Source organism: Parambassis ranga, chromosome 5 (assembly GCF_900634625.1).
Source record: "Parambassis ranga chromosome 5, fParRan2.1, whole genome shotgun sequence".
NCBI lineage: Eukaryota > Metazoa > Chordata > Actinopteri > Ambassidae > Parambassis > Parambassis ranga.
The window spans coordinates 8,926,753-8,942,284 of NC_041026.1; the positions used below are offsets into that span (position 1 = coordinate 8,926,753).

General features: G+C 42.9%; 1 protein-coding gene across 1 annotated transcript; it reads right to left on the minus strand.

Annotated features, from left to right (window-relative positions):
• Nucleotides 1–1,192: 1,192 nt before the first annotated feature.
• ppm1j (protein phosphatase, Mg2+/Mn2+ dependent, 1J) lies at nucleotides 1,193–14,412 on the minus strand. Its single transcript, XM_028406937.1, has 10 exons — nucleotides 13,865–14,412; nucleotides 8,258–8,372; nucleotides 6,535–6,864; nucleotides 5,788–5,900; nucleotides 5,621–5,705; nucleotides 5,145–5,263; nucleotides 4,705–4,768; nucleotides 4,250–4,357; nucleotides 2,523–2,674; nucleotides 1,193–1,950 (listed from the first exon to the last, which is right to left on the minus strand). The coding sequence occupies exons 1-10, from the start codon at nucleotides 14,134–14,136 to the stop codon at nucleotides 1,803–1,805; spliced, it is 1,506 nt and encodes a 501-aa protein (XP_028262738.1). The 5' UTR covers nucleotides 14,137–14,412; the 3' UTR covers nucleotides 1,193–1,802.
• Nucleotides 14,413–15,532: the final 1,120 nt, after the last annotated feature.

Consider the following 15,532-nt stretch of genomic DNA (forward strand, 5'->3'; position numbering starts at 1 on the left):
GTTTTAGTAGCTCACACCCGATCTGTCAAAACAAACAGTTATGGATAGAAACATAAAAATAAAACTTCTGGTACTGCTTAACAACCAAAGATATATTTAAAAATATATATATATATATATATTTATGGATAATCTAAATAACAACATGACATAACAAAAATGGTACAAAAGAGGTATGCAGTACATTTAAGGGCGTACTATGTTTTTTTTTGCCTCCTCTACAAAGATCAAATTTAGTGCAACGATTCCCTTTCATCTTTTAATAAGGCATACGTGTGAAGTTTATCACATCTTACTATACCGAGACATCTGTGGAGAAATATTTACCTTCTCCTCTGTGAGGGTTTAACAAAAGAAAATATGTCATTAAATTGAACAAATGATCCTTAATATTTTTTTTACCGAACACAAGCTAAAATAAAGTAAATCATCATCGTAAGAGCACATTCAATGAAAAGATATGACAACTCGACAGGCTACCACGGAGCATGTGCAACAGTCTTTAAGTGCCTCAGGTGTCGTCATTCATTCAGCATTATCAAAGGAAACACTGCGACACAGACTCCGCCGGTGTACTCTGGGTCTGGTGCTGTAAAGGTGCATTCCTCTACTTTTCCTTCCTCCACGCTACTTCAAAGTACAGACATCAATCTAAGGATTTTTATTTCTTTTAGAAGGAGTTGATAAGTTAGTGGCCTAAGGCGGAAGGACATGAGTTTTTTTAAAAGTCTTGTTGCATGCACATGCAGTAAGGGGTCCTACCTCAGATCAAGGATTTAACACCCATGGAGGTCTATACATGGACATGGTGGCGACAGTAGGAGGGGTGCTTCATGCTCACAGCATGGCGTGCTAAATTCAAAGGAAACACGCAGAGAGCCTAGATGATGATGATGATGACTCCCCGTCCTGGAAAAACTACCAGGATGACCACTGGACAAAGATGGACCTGGGTAAACCACTTCCAACAACAACAACAACAACAGCTCCACTCTTTTAAAATCCTCCAAGACGGCTGCCATGCAGAACAAGTGTCTGGACTCCAACGCAGCAGTCACCATTTTGATGATGACTTCATTGTTGCTGTGGACATTCTGGAGATCCAAGATGCCACCTTGTACGAAAAAAAAAAATAGATCCATAAGCTTCATGGACTGTGTGTGCAAATGTAGGAAGAGACTATAATGAAAAATGAATGTTCCAGTTTTGTTTTAAATTAACTCCTTCTACCTTAGACCAGAAACTTATCAACCATTATTTTACAGATTTCCAGCCTCGTGCCACTTCTCTTTGGTTTCCACACATTCTCCTCCCCTTACAATATGACTGTTAAACTGTCGAGGCTTTCTTTTTTTTTAGGGGGGAGAGGGGGCTCACATTTAGGGCATGACATGAAACATTCCATTCAAAGGTCTGAATGGCAGCCCGGCCTTGAACATAAACAGAATAAACATTTTTTTACAGGGATTTAATTCTCACTGGCAACTGTCACGAACAGCAGGTTTGGGAGAAACACTATGATGTCACTAAAAATCTTGTGTTGCATGACTGTGACCAGCCGAAGAGAGATGGGAGACTGATCTGGGGTTGAAGTTGAAGTGTGGGGGAACCGGGTCGATAAGGATGCTGCTCAGACCCGAGTTTTCCATATGACAATGATGAAGGTGTTTTCTTCTCCCAGCATCCCATCGGTGCAGGGTTTAAGGTTTAGGGAGCTTGGAGGGATCGTGGGAAGAACCCCCCCCCCCCCCCCCCCCCTCCAAAGGAGTCGGCCCTGTCATAGCGGTTGTTACGACACCCCGTCATGTCTCTGTCTCTGGCCCTGCCAGTGGGATGACAAACACAGTGATGTCATCGCCCGAGCCCAGTCTATCGTTGGGCAGCCGCCAACCGCGCTCTTTCAGGACTCCTCGTGACCGCATCAGCAGATCCTGCGCTGCCAGAGTGTATCTGTGGAACACACACAGAGGGCAGACAGCATAAACAGTCATTACATTAGTGAGGTGTACTCTATAATTACACAAAACACACAGTCACACTCCACAAAGCACCCAACCTACCCAGCAATGTTGCTGTTCTAGCTGCAGGGGGTGGAACAACTTTACATATAGCTTAATTGAAAGGAGCGGCAGACAAATCTGAGAAGGGTCGTGGAAGCTTGGAGGAGCAGCAAAACATCGAAGCATCGATGGATGTTAAAGCCACTCATGCTATGGAGAGTTTGCACGAGTAACATTCTGTAAAAAACTATATATTCTGCCCTCCGGCACCACTAGAGACCATGGCTGCCTCATCAGCAGCATTTAACACGTTGCCTTACATTACTCCTTAAAATGCCACAATAATTCTGTTTATACTCTCCTTACATAATACAAACAACTGTTTATTTGGCACCACCTAGTGGACAATCCCGGTACAACATGCTTGTGATGCTGCCTTATAGACTTTATCCATGAAAAGCACAGAGCACACAGTGACAACAAAAGCCTTTGATTTAAAGGATTATTTAGGAGACCACATACCTCATTGGATCAGAGGGGTCACAGCAGGATAAGTAGGCTGACACGGCATCTGCCACTTCCCTGTCCGTCGTTACATCCCACAGTCCATCTGTACCCATGACTAGCACATCATCTGGGCCGTGTTTGTGTTCATCCTGGTTATAAACCTTCACCTGTCATTGTGAGAAATATGATTGATGAATTTATGTTCACTGTGTCTAGAGCTGAAGGAATGTACGCCAGACAGCATTCCTGTAACACAGACGTGTGTGTGAGCAGCAAATGGTACATAAGTTTATTTAACTCCATAATATAGAACTGAGAAGTCCTGTGATGAGGTGTGCATGCATGCAGAGGACATTATTGTGCACATTAATCCCATCAGAGGATTTAGTGATAATCTTCATCATCATCTGAGGGAATGCTCCGTTGTGTGGTGGTGTACTGGTGGGAGAATGTGTTGACAAGATAAAAGCACAAAGGGTTAAAATGCATTCAGGGTGCCTCTGTGTGTTTGTTTGACTCTGATCCTGCCTGCTCAGAGTGGATTTTTTTTGGATGTTGGTGTATTGACCCTTGGCTGACTGGTTTGGTGTGCCTGCTTCTTAGTATCACTTGCTGTAATAAACCATTGGACTAATTCCTGTCTCAGAGCTTATCACACACTCCTACAGTTCAGCTTTACACTGTCAAATGGAACAGGATGGAATGCTTATGCAAGAGCTTGAAGCCGGGCAGCTGTTGTTAAGAGTTTCTTGAAGACTCCCAGCAGCTTCATCAGTTCTGTTTGGTGAATACAGGTTTGTATGTAGTTGAGGACCTCATAGGTCAAGGTGTTAAAGCTTTAGTCTGGCTAATGACTCAGGGACTACTGTTAGGCTGTGGTGGATAAACTGGTTAAGGACCCATTGTTTTCATTGGACAGGTGTGACTTAAAGATGCACTGTATGTGGCAGAAAGATGATGTCTGACATAAGGTTTTAATGTAGATGTCCTCCATGCCTCCTTTTGTCCTCTCCGTCTATAAAGTGTCCTAAAGTGTGTCCCTTTTCTTTGCAGCTTTGCATTAAACAGCTTGGGTTATGTGAGTTTCACAGATGTCCCTTAAAACCGAATATATAAACCTGTATGACCTACCAAAACAGTTAGACCTGATAAAGCTGATTCAGGGAACTCTAACAAGTCCAGTCTCCTGGACGACTGAAAATATTTGATGATGGAAAGCTTAAAGAACATCAAAATTATGGCATGAGAAATTCTTTTTCAAATTGAGACACATACAATGCAACAGCACCAAGCTATGTACAGCTAGTAAGCTAACTCTTCAGACCACTACAAAGTAAGTTTGCCATTTTGTAGTGTTTTCTAAATGTGCATACTAATCTTTAAACCCCTTATAGTGCACTCAATTTATCCCACAATACATCATGATTTTTTTTTTTAAATACTTTAATAATCCCATCAGGGAAATTGCTTAAGGCTGCCCAGCAAAGACAGCAAGGGTCTAGTGCTATCACACTTATATATTGCACTTAATGTTTATTTGGTTGCCAGTGATGCTAGTTGCAGCTAATGAACTTCCTTCTACATCTGTGATGGTGGAGAACCAATTCTAATGTAATTTTGCTGTTAGAGGTACTTTTGGCATACAACAACTGACACACAATGTATAAAGAGAGGTGCTGGAGCACTGGTGTTCTGGGTGTCATCATGCACCTGCAGGGTCTCATTAGACTCCTCACACTCACCTCAGGGACACAAGAGAGGAAGGGCTTGATGTAAATGTTGGAGTTGTACACCTTCAGGTCATGATCACCCAGCCCGCGGGTCACTCCGATTGTTGCCATGACACGAGCCTGACACACATCACCAACACACACACAATCACACATTCAGTGAGGATAAAACACACAAACACACACACACAACATAATGTAGGTTATTGCTCCGGGATGTGCTTCAGTTCTCCGAAAATCCACTTATGAGGGATTATTAAGTGAAGACCAAGGTCTTTCAGAAAATAATGAAAATACAGAGCAGGTCTTTGACTGAGCAGATGCTGCAGATAGCAAATAACCTGGAGATATGAAGATGATTTAAAATGCAATTAAGATGTGTATGAAAATAATCTGCACACACAGACAGGAGGCAGCACCACCACATTTAAACCCATATAAAATATATATATATATATATATATTACCTTTTTCCCTTCTCCATATATCAGAGGGAATTTCAGATCATCTTCAACAATGGTTTTATAAGCCCTGCAACAAAACAACAAGCAAAAAAGTTAATGCAGAATATTCTGACGTTAAACTGAGAATAATAAGGAAAAACATAATTAATGTGGAATTTGAGATTGGAGAAGTCATATTAGTGATGTTAAAAGGACAAAAAGGGTCAAAAATCAAATCATTTTCTCAGAATTGTCAGATTAAAGTAACTTGAAATTGAGATTCACCAAAAGTGTGACTTCTAAATTTAGTAATCTGAATAGCTTTAATCTGATAATAACAATGTGAACTGGGTGCTAAGCCAGAATATATTAACTTTTTTATCTAAATTGTTCCTATAGTTTGCAGATTCTTATGAGTGATCAAGTGTCAGTAATGTGATTAACAAGGAGCTCTATAGGTTTACCAGCCGGTCATGGTGTGGTCTCTGTAGAGCATCTTCTTGCCCAGCTCACTGTGCTGGATCCTACGAGGGAACTCAATGTGAGTGAACTCATTACCCAGGAGCTCTGGCCTCAGGAAGCCCTGCAGTCACACACAGAATTAGAAAGGTTGAGAATGAAGAGCTGCACTCCAGGCACGACTCGAGTCAGTTTCTTTTACAAAAGAGGCGAAAGGATTGCCTGTGTGACAGAAGGCCTGCAGTGCAGTATACTGAAGACAAGAAGCAGCTCCCTGTTTTAGCTGCAAACACCATCCACCCACTGCGTGACTCACAGCTACAAACAGCCTCTAAAACAGGCAGCCGATCATCGCCCATTTGTCGGGGTGATACAGGAGTCACTTCAACATCTTCTTTTCACATCCTCTGCACCCACACAACATGAAAACACCAGTATGCACAAATGTGTCTGCTGTGTGTGATATAAGAGTTAAAAATACCAGATACTGTAGCCGCTGCCTCTCTGACTCAGGTGTGAATTCGTTAGTCATGGGGATGACTTCATTATTTCGTATGATTATGGCCCTGCAGAGGAAAGAGAGTCAGATGTTAGAAAAAAAAAACCCTGGTGGCACAGGATTCTATGATAAACCCTAATTTCTCTCACCTGCTGTCTCCAGCGTTGGCTACGTAGAGTTTCCCCATTAAATGAAGGGCAGCTAAGGCACAACACCCACCAGAGATGGCATACGAAGCTTTCTCCTTTTCAATTAGGTCGTCCTGAAATAAAAAGCGAGAACAAAAAGGCTCGGTTTAAAAGCTCGCTTCGCCCCTCGTCTTCTCGAACACTTAATTATGTTCTGCATACATATTCATATTCAAAACAAAACTGTGGCACTAATGAAGAGAAGCAAGGCGGCTTTGAAGAATATGTTACCTCGGCTGTGGGTCATTTATTATCATCTAAACCAGACAGTGAAAAATGCATCAGAGGAGATCAGTTCAAGCTTATACAGAGGAATCATTTGTCCGATTTGAGCCAGAACCAGGAAGAAATAAAGGATCCAAACACAACGTAGTTATGTTGAGGGCATCTTGTCAACATCTGCCTCTCTTCTGTGGAGGATCTTAAATCACAAACTGACACAAATCCATCTGCTGTGTCAGGTTCTAGGAACCATAAATGTCTCTGCAGCACCCAATCAATCTATCTGATAATAGCCAAGACATTTTATTGAAAAATGAATATATGACATCACTGGCATCACAACAAATATTGAGGGAAAGGTGGAAATGACATCTTTGCTTGGTCCGTTTACAAAAACAAAGCAGCACACATGTGCACAAAGAAGAAGTTTTAAAGCTCTGTTTACTTGCTTTCACACGTGCATTTTGTAATTGATCATCTGCTCACCATCTGTTTGAAGGCGGTCTCGATGACTCCCATCACCAGGCTCTCCAGACTAACAACTTTCTCCATGTGAAAACGCACCGAGGAGTCAGTGACGGCGTCCGGGTCCTCTGCTTCCTGTGAGGCTCCCTTCTTTGAGTCTGCCTGGTATGGGCTGCCGTTCTTAGCCAGGCAGATTGGGGGCGCACTGTTGGGGTTCTCCAGGAGGTGGCAAATTTCTCCAAGTCGGTCTCTGATCAGGAGGTGAAGGAGCTTGGAGGCCATGATGGCGGCGCCAGAACCTGCATGTCCATCAAACACACCCCAGAAATGGAGGGGGAGTCCAGTGCCATCCTAGGGACAGAAATAATAAAAAAAAAGTGTGTTATAAACTTTAAAGTAGGAGCAGTGATGTATAAAATAATACAAACTAAGATATATAAACATCTTCCAGGTTTAAAAAGCTTCCGTGGGATTACAACTCTGAACAGAAGGCACAGATTCACGAGGGTTGCAGCCTCTGCCACTGCTAACATGTTTAATGCTAAGCAATATGTTTTTTTTCCAGGTCATACTGAACAGCTGCAGTCAATCCTGATTAGAAAATACATGAGCATTTTCTAAAGTCTGTGAGATCTGCTGTAGTGCGACACAAAGGCGTTGCCCACCTTTGTGTTTGCAGGCATGTTTACAGGCCGAGTTGGCGTGCCTGACTAACTAACAAATAAACAGGCACAAGACATCTGCTTACCCCTCTGATGGTCTGGTGGGGGAGGGAGAAAAAGGGATGATGTCATTCATTTACACAGCATGCGAGCTTGTGTGTGTGTGTGTGTGTGTGTGTGGGCTTTGCAGGAGTTGTGAGCCTCATAACAGATATCCTAACCTGAAGATTACTGTGGGGGAAAAGCCTGTCATGTATATAAACATTATAAAACAATTTACTTTAAGCATCACATGCAGCAAACTTATTATTATATGTGAAGCCTTTTTCGATGCTAAAGGCTCTACCAGCTTGCTGTTGGCTGTTATCTTCTGTGTTTCACTTTCATAAGAGCTCTGAGATCAGTCTGCTCCCCACAGGCTGATCCACAGAAGAGGAACTAATGTTTTAGGTGTAACAATGGTTTAAAGTTACAGGAGGGAGTGAGCGTTTCCCAGAACAACATGTTAACCACCGATGATTGGCAACTTTAAAGTTGCTTGTGACGGCTTATTGTGTTTCAGCTGACTGCTGCAGCTTTATTGCATGTTGAAGTTGAGTGTGCAAGGTGCAGACACAGCGTGTTCCCAGTGTGAAAGGGTTAAATAATATACAGATTCATCCAATCATGTCACTGCCCTTTTCCTCCCAGATGTTTCTGTGTGATGTGCTATCTAGCACATCAGGCTAAGGTAGATAAGTGTAGAGATTACGCCTCCACAAATTAAGCTGGTGATAACAAGGAGAATAAAACCATGCACTAAGCTCAAAGGTGTTAAAAGCTCAGCCAGCTGATGGCAGACAACCGGTCGTCTCATTGGATTTGTGAGATGATGAGCTCACATGACAATCCATCCTGCCAGACAACAATCAGTCTGATTGGTTTGTTAGTGTGTGACAGACAGACAGTGAACGAGGAGGGCAATGGCTGCTAAGAGGACGTTGTGTTTCAGGCAACATAATAAGAATTCTAATCACCCTTCAGTGACTTTCCCCTTAGACACCTTCAGGACTTATCATAGCAGCAGTTTGCCCTTCACTCACCCCGTTGTCCTCCTGCAGAGTGGAGTTGCGGTGCTTTCCGCTCGGCTTCTTCACAAACGTTTTCTCGCAGGAGGCCTGGTCCTCGTTCAGCATGCTCTTCCCTGCATTGATCACCCTGATGGAGAAAGGTGAGTCTGCAGTCAGATGATTTATAGTGTTTGTTCTCAGCCACTCTAACCACAAGAAAACACAATAACAGCCAGAAAAATGAGAGGGAGTGGACCAGCGAGGTAAAAAAAAAAAAAAAAAAGTGGAGCAGGATGCAGACATGTCCCAGAGGGAACTTGCAGGAGGGATTAAGTGTTTTTATTATGAGCTAATGGCAGCGGAGGATAATGGCTTTAGAGTAATGCACTGTTTCAGACACTAGCAGCATCATCTATCCTGGAGAATGCTGCAGGAGCCTTTAGTGAAACTCCAGTGATGTTCAGACTGGATGAAGCTGCAGGACAGTCTGGAAAATTGTTCCAAAAATACACTTAAGTTACTTTTCACGTGTGTGTGCATCACATCTCAGCAGATATCAACTCCAACCACACGAGTACTGCTGCATGCTTTAGCACTGCATATCATGTTACTTTATAATGTCCAACATTCTAAATGGTGGTGTGCAGTTACAGCCGCTGGTTTCAAATCCCCTATTGACTCAGAAAATCACTTAGCAGAGTCCTGAAATGTGCTCCGGCTGAAATCTGATCCATCATGATTAAAGTAATTGCACAGTTATGCAGTGCAGACTTTTGAGATCATTCTTAAACCTCCATTATCTGCCATTTATGACCAGTGGAACAAGCTGGAAACATTTTACTGACAGTCTGTGATATCTTACAAAGTTGTTACGGTAAACAGTTACCTTACACACCAGCAGACAGGAGAGAGAAGTGAATCTGGATATAATACTGATATAATTCCTTAATTTTTATTTAGGGTTTTGTACAAACTTGCTCAGGTGTATATTCTGCTCATAGACTGTGTATAAAGATGGACAGCTCGCCCAGAACAGTTTTATCACATTGATCTGTGTTCATCGGACATGTCCCACCGGGAGGAGACCCCGGGGCAGACCAAGGATGCGGTGGAGAGACTATGCCTGTCAGGTGGCCTGCATGGGAATGCCTTAGGATTTCCCCGGAAGAGCTGGAAGAAGAGTCCCTAGGGAGAGGGAAGTCTGGGTGTCTCTGCTTAGACTACTGTGCCTGCAACCCGGCCCAGGATAAACGGTTTAAAGATGGAAGTGTTTTTACTGTTGGCTCTTTTTTTTCAACACGGCAACGCTGGCAAGCAAAATATTTTGTCATCCATCCCTAATGTACAGTCTATGGTTCTGCTGGATAAACATTTCTAAACTCCCCTGAGCATCATTTTTAGCTGGAAATCAATGCATATTGGTTGACTTATCTATCTATCAATGTCGAGGAATAATAGCGATCAGCAGATCTGTCACCCTGTGGCTCTTTAGCTGAGTTGGGAGAGTTTTCTTCATTGCTAGTCTTAAACACTGGCTAGAGCAGCTCAGAAGCTAACTATTTAATTCAGCACTGAAGTGAAATTTAAGAAAATGGCTGCCTTAAAGAGTCGGGAAAGGACACCCAGCATATATATATATATATATATATATATATATATATATATATATATATATATATATATATATACACACATACACACATTGTGTATGATGGTCTGCAGTGTTAAGTGTATGTGATTTGTAGTATATTGGCAACAACACGCACCCATTACTCTGACATGGTATTTCTAAGCTGCCACTGGCTCTGACAGGCTGTAGCCTGGACATCATGCTGTCACATTATGTAACGTTTTCACTTTCAATTATAGATAAATACCACATTAGCTGGATAATACCCCACAATGCCCATTGCGCAATCCAGTAATTCAAGTATTGTCATTAAGATTCCCTCAGAAACGCCTGCAGAGAAGGGGATTAGGAATTTATCAGAACTGCAGTAAAAATGAAAAAAAAAGAGGCCAGCAATGAAAAGAAAAGAGGACAGACTTAATAATAAAACACAAGAAACAGCCAAAATCTGATCAAAATAAGACTTGTGACCTCTCCATTTCCATATAATTCAGCTCATTACAGTCATTATAGAAAATGGATGCTGGCCGGTTCAGAAGCTCTGATATCTCAAAATATGAGGCAGCCCAAATCTGGATTATGAAAAAGCCCTTTCACTTTCTAATCAGTTGAAAGCAGTGGACAGGCACCGCACTGTCCTGCCTGCATTAGGACTAATGACAGGGAAGAATTTAAAATCGTCTGATTGTCGTCTAAACTTTCTGCCAAGGCCAGAACATTTTTTTTTTTTTTTTTTAAGAGATGTGGATGCAGGGGCTGGGGAGAAACAGCTCTTCATCTGTGCTGGAATATGATCAGAGCGAATGCACAATGTTCTGCCAGCAACCATTTTTTCCTTTTTTTTAATATTTTTTTGGCCCTGCCGAGCGTATTACTATAGCTTCACTCTGAGTTAGGCAACAGCTCTGTCTTTTTTTTTTTTTTTTGCAGAGGTCATGTGTTATCTGTAAAGACTCGCTGCAGGCAGAAAATTGGCCTGAAGCTTTGAGGTTTATATAAAAGTTGGACACAAATATAGAGCACATGGATTTTTATTTGCTGCTATTAAATAAATCTGTTCTATAAGCCAGTGGAGGCTGACTTTATGCGTGTGTGTGTGTGTAGCTGAAATCATACCAGTGGAGTGATTAGATTTTTTTGTACATTTGAGTCTGGAATGTAAAAGTAAATGTTTTCTCTTTCCCATGTAACACCTCCCACACCCACGGCAAAGAATCAGCAATGATTCTGTTTTGAAAGCAGTCACATGAGCTCAATGCTGTTTGCAGCGTGGGAGGATGCCATTCTAAAGAAGGAGCCCAGGACTCCCTATAGTCTGACTTAATCTGTCTTTCAGTCATATGTTTCCAAACCTGTGACCGAGAACCGCGCTGATGTCATTCAGTTTGAGCCCCCCCCCCCATTATGCAAGGAAAGATCAAATGAGGAAGTTGAGAGTTCCAGTGAATTCTGGTGTTGCGGCTGATGGGTATTTTAACATCACACATCAGATGCGAATGACTCTCTGAAGACGTCATCATCAGCTGTGTGCGTTTCGGCAACGAGATGCTGCGTCAGAAATCCGATCAGTGGCAACGCTGAGTATCTCTGAGGATGTTCGTACGTTCCTCCCTGCTGTGGGTATTTTTTTTTTGTGGTCAACGTTAAAATAAAAAACTGCGTACCTGGGTGTGTGTGTGTGTGTGTGTGTCTAATCCCTCTGCTTATGACACATTTCAGAGCACAACAACGGACTGTTTGATTTCAAATGTGAGAAAGATGAATGAAGCTACCCCAGGTGGAAGCTGGCAGAGTGACAATCACTGCAGCCCCCCCCCCCCCTCCCGGTTACATAAAAAAAAAAAGTACAGTCTTCATGAGGAACATGTACGAATCAGACCAGTCATACTATGAATTCCTTTTCAGGGAGAGGAAGCTGCTCGTCACAAGGTGTAACAAAGAAATGAAAGCTGGCAGGGCGAGACGAGGCACAAAACAAATGGCCTGTAGAACTGGAAACAGGCAGCTACTCAACACAGAGCAGACTTTGAAGTGTAATCTATGTTCAGAGCGCATCAAAGAGCATAAACCTGGGTCATATAAGAGATAATTAGACACTGATCAGGTTGTGTGAGGGTTATGTATCAGTTTGTTATTCACCTTCAAATGTCTTGATTTTGTCCAAGGAGGCTCAAACATGTTGAAACCTCTCAGTCTTGCACATCACTATGTAACTTCAAACCATTAATTGGAGTTGAATGATCGCCTTCCCTTGTCTTGGCCTCTAACCCTCACTGTCTGACATGTAAAACAACACAACAAGCGTCCTGCTAATACACAATCCTATGATATAAGAACACAATATAGAAGACAGTCTGATTCTTCTTCACTGCGTCACCTGTGCATCAGGTCAATATCTGGCTCTGGTTATAGATATATGCCAGTATTTATAACGTGTGTAAAACATTATAAAAGAGTGCCTCCATATTAAATAGTTGTAAAGGCACATATGCATGCATTCCACTCATAGTCATAAGTCAAATTAGCGGAGCTAACATGTAAGCGTTTGTACTGAAGAGTCGAGCCATGAGGTGACAGTGGTGCAGACCAGTACACTTTAAAAGCTGCTTGATCACTGTGATGCCACAAACAAACCAACATAACAGAGAGCATGAATCTTCACCACCACCACCACCACAATGAAGAGGAGACACTAATTAAGTGATACTAAAGTGGAGGAGCCAGCAGGGCGGCCTCCAACTGGACAGCATCCACCTGCGCCGGTTTGCCATCATTGTTCCTGCTAGCTGTAGCACAAAGAGGAGCAAACCGCACCAGGCAGAGCAGATCTGATAAATAAACCTCCCTCTAACATTCAGCCACATTGATCTGGAGTGTTCTTTTACAGTTTAATAATCTGTGTAGTGTTTTTTTTATCACAGTTAATCTAACACCATCTGATAGCTGTGAAGCAGAGCTGTGATAAATATCTGCTCCAATCAATCCCAGATCAGCTATTGTCAGCATGACTCTGTCACCAGTTCAGAGGCTCCGTGGTAATTTTAGAGGTGTTGAGTCTCTCGTCAGCTCACACTGAGTCTTTTAACATGGATGGGTGCAGATTTGTTTTGGGGGGGGGGGGGGTTCTACGCTCTGCACCACTGACAGCTGATTATGCTGTGCTGTAAACAGCACTGCTAATGCTGTGATTACAACACATGAATCTCACTGATGACGCTGCAAAGTTCCTCGCTGTTTGCATTTCTCCTCATCTGACCTCTCCGTCAGTCTTCTGAGACAGTTGTCATCCCCGTCCCCTTGAGACTTTTCTGCATGAGTCAGCCTTTATCCACACTCACACATATATTGGGTCAGCCTGGAGTGGTATAGTCCACATACTGTTGGGCTGAAGCTATGCAGTCCTTCATAAACTCCCCCCCAGTCCTCTGGGAGAGTGGAATGTCTGATGAGAGTGTTTTTCCTTCAGCAGGATTCACACCAGCAGCACGTTCTGACCAATAGAGTGAATGAAACAGTGCTGCATTGTTTCCACCTGTGAGAGTCGCCTACTGCAGGTGTATTTCAGAATAAAAGGACCGGAGGAGAGGACGAATATCTGTGAATGAAAGAGCCTCTGCAGACACACACAGGGACAGACACCAAGCTGGCATTGATTACTGATTGACCATCTTTCACATATGAAAACTACAATCGATAGATGCACAGGGGTTTTGTTTATGAGTGAGCAAACACTTCCTGTTTCACTGTGGCCATCTTTGTTAAATTAAACCCTGATAGGAAGTTTAATTACAGCTCCATCATTTACAGCAGAGGAGGAAGAGCACTGAGGAAGACTCTGCTGGGAAGCGAAGGGCCGTGTTAGCCTTCATCATCCGGCTGCTGCAGTGGACCCGGAGCGGCTGCAGCTGCGGGCCTGAGACTCATCAGGCCTGTGTGGCATTATTACAGAGATGAATGAACGGTGTGTGTGTGTGTGTGTGTGTGTGTGTGTGTGTGTTTGATCCACTCACTCTGCGTATCCCGTCTGCCAGGGAAGCCTGCTGCCTCTCTTTAACGTGAGCACCGGCCGTGATGCGTGCTCGGTGGAGTACTGCAGGAGCTCCGGGGTGAGGTCCAAGAAATCCGGCCGGCCGTAGGGGAAGCGAGGCGGCAGGCTGTCCGATCCGCAGGTCTGGCCGCCACCTGAGTGATGGTTGTGGTGGTGGTGGTGGTGGTGGTGTCCGTGCGGCATCATCCCTCCCACCAGATTGGACATCGCGTTTTTAACTTTGCTGATCATCATCGGTACAATAAAAAAATAAAAAAGGAGAAAGAGAGAGAGATCCGGACGGTGTAAGCAGATCGAGATCACGTTAGAGAAAACAACAACACACAGCCAGTGACGAGGATCATTTCAGGAAGCGATGTTTTTTTCCTCCTCGGCCCCATGTGACAGCGCTCAGAACGGCAGGCGCGACGTTTTCCTCATTCAGACAGAATACACTGCCTCTAATCCGGCAGGAGGATCTCTCCTCTGAGGAGGCAGGGCTTCACAGGGATGTGCAGCCAGCCGTGGAAATGTCACACGCACCCACTCACAGATACACGTAATATTTAGTCTGATTTGATCAGAGCCAGCCAATAACAAGAGCGGAAGCGTAAGCAGCCAATGGATGCATGGTTATAATACAACAAAGGACTGAAAGTAATCCACACAGCAGGGTTTGGTGTCTTTTTTATTAAGAATATGAGCCATGAATTAAAAATCATCAGGTCACGTGGTTTGGTCTGGATCGAGGCAGAACACTATACATCTGTCCTTCATGGACTGTTAGAGACATGACTTCCACATTCTGTTTCCCTCTGATGGCCTCTGTGTTTATCATTCAGTCAAACAATACCAGACAGGTTACACTTCATGCTAATGTTGTCATAATAATAATAATAATAATAATAATAATAATAATAATAATAATAATAATAATAATAATAATAATAATTTAGTCCAAGTGTGGTGTTCACACAGTGTTTATACTGGCGTTTTTTTTTTAAAACAGGAAACCAAAAGATGAGTTCACATCCTGAGAAGATGACTCTTATGATGAAACATAGGATGAGAGAAATTCTCAGTGTTACAGCAGCAGAAGTGGAAGTCAGCAGGACAGGAAGTGATTTAAGACAGTAGCCCATAGTGTAGTAAACATTTTAAAATGTCTGTAGTTACAAGTACATTTATGAATACAGTTGTGTTCATGCAGCTGTGCTGGACTGATGTGAGGTCAGACTCTGCATGGAGGTGGTGTCACGCTGCCAGCTGTGTTTCTATAATGAGCCTCAGTCATGATGCCGGTGCTCTGGCTCAGTTAGCTAACTAGTTAGCTGCTGTCTGCTAATACAGGTCCAGCCATTAATGTCTGATTAACATGAATCACAACATGAATCTACAGCAGGAACACTGACACAGTAAAAATGCTGAATGCCTGTTTTTATTAGCAGCCTCTCTGTTCACTTGATGCCCACAGCCTGCCTCATGAAACACAGACCTGTCCAGTTTTAGGGTTCATTAATGACACTTTTTTGTCCAATAAGGTGCATTTGTTCGGTCGCGCTTGAAAGTTACACATGCAAAATCTTCTTATAGAGTTTATAGTTCAATCATGAGAGACTCAGCGAACTGAATGAGAAAGATTTATTAAGTA

Excerpts from the sequence above, each read along its gene's own strand:
- ppm1j (XM_028406937.1), bottom strand. The coding sequence starts at position 14,136 with ATGATGATCAGCAAAGTTAAAAACGCGATGTCCAATCTGGTGGGAGGG. Across the intron at positions 4,769-5,144 it reads GACCACACCATGACCGGCTG|GGCTTATAAAACCATTGTTG; the intron begins GTAAACCTATAG and ends GTTTTGTTGCAG. Across the intron at positions 2,675-4,249 it reads TCCTCTCTTGTGTCCCTGAG|GTGAAGGTTTATAACCAGGA; the intron begins GTGAGTGTGAGG and ends TCACAATGACAG.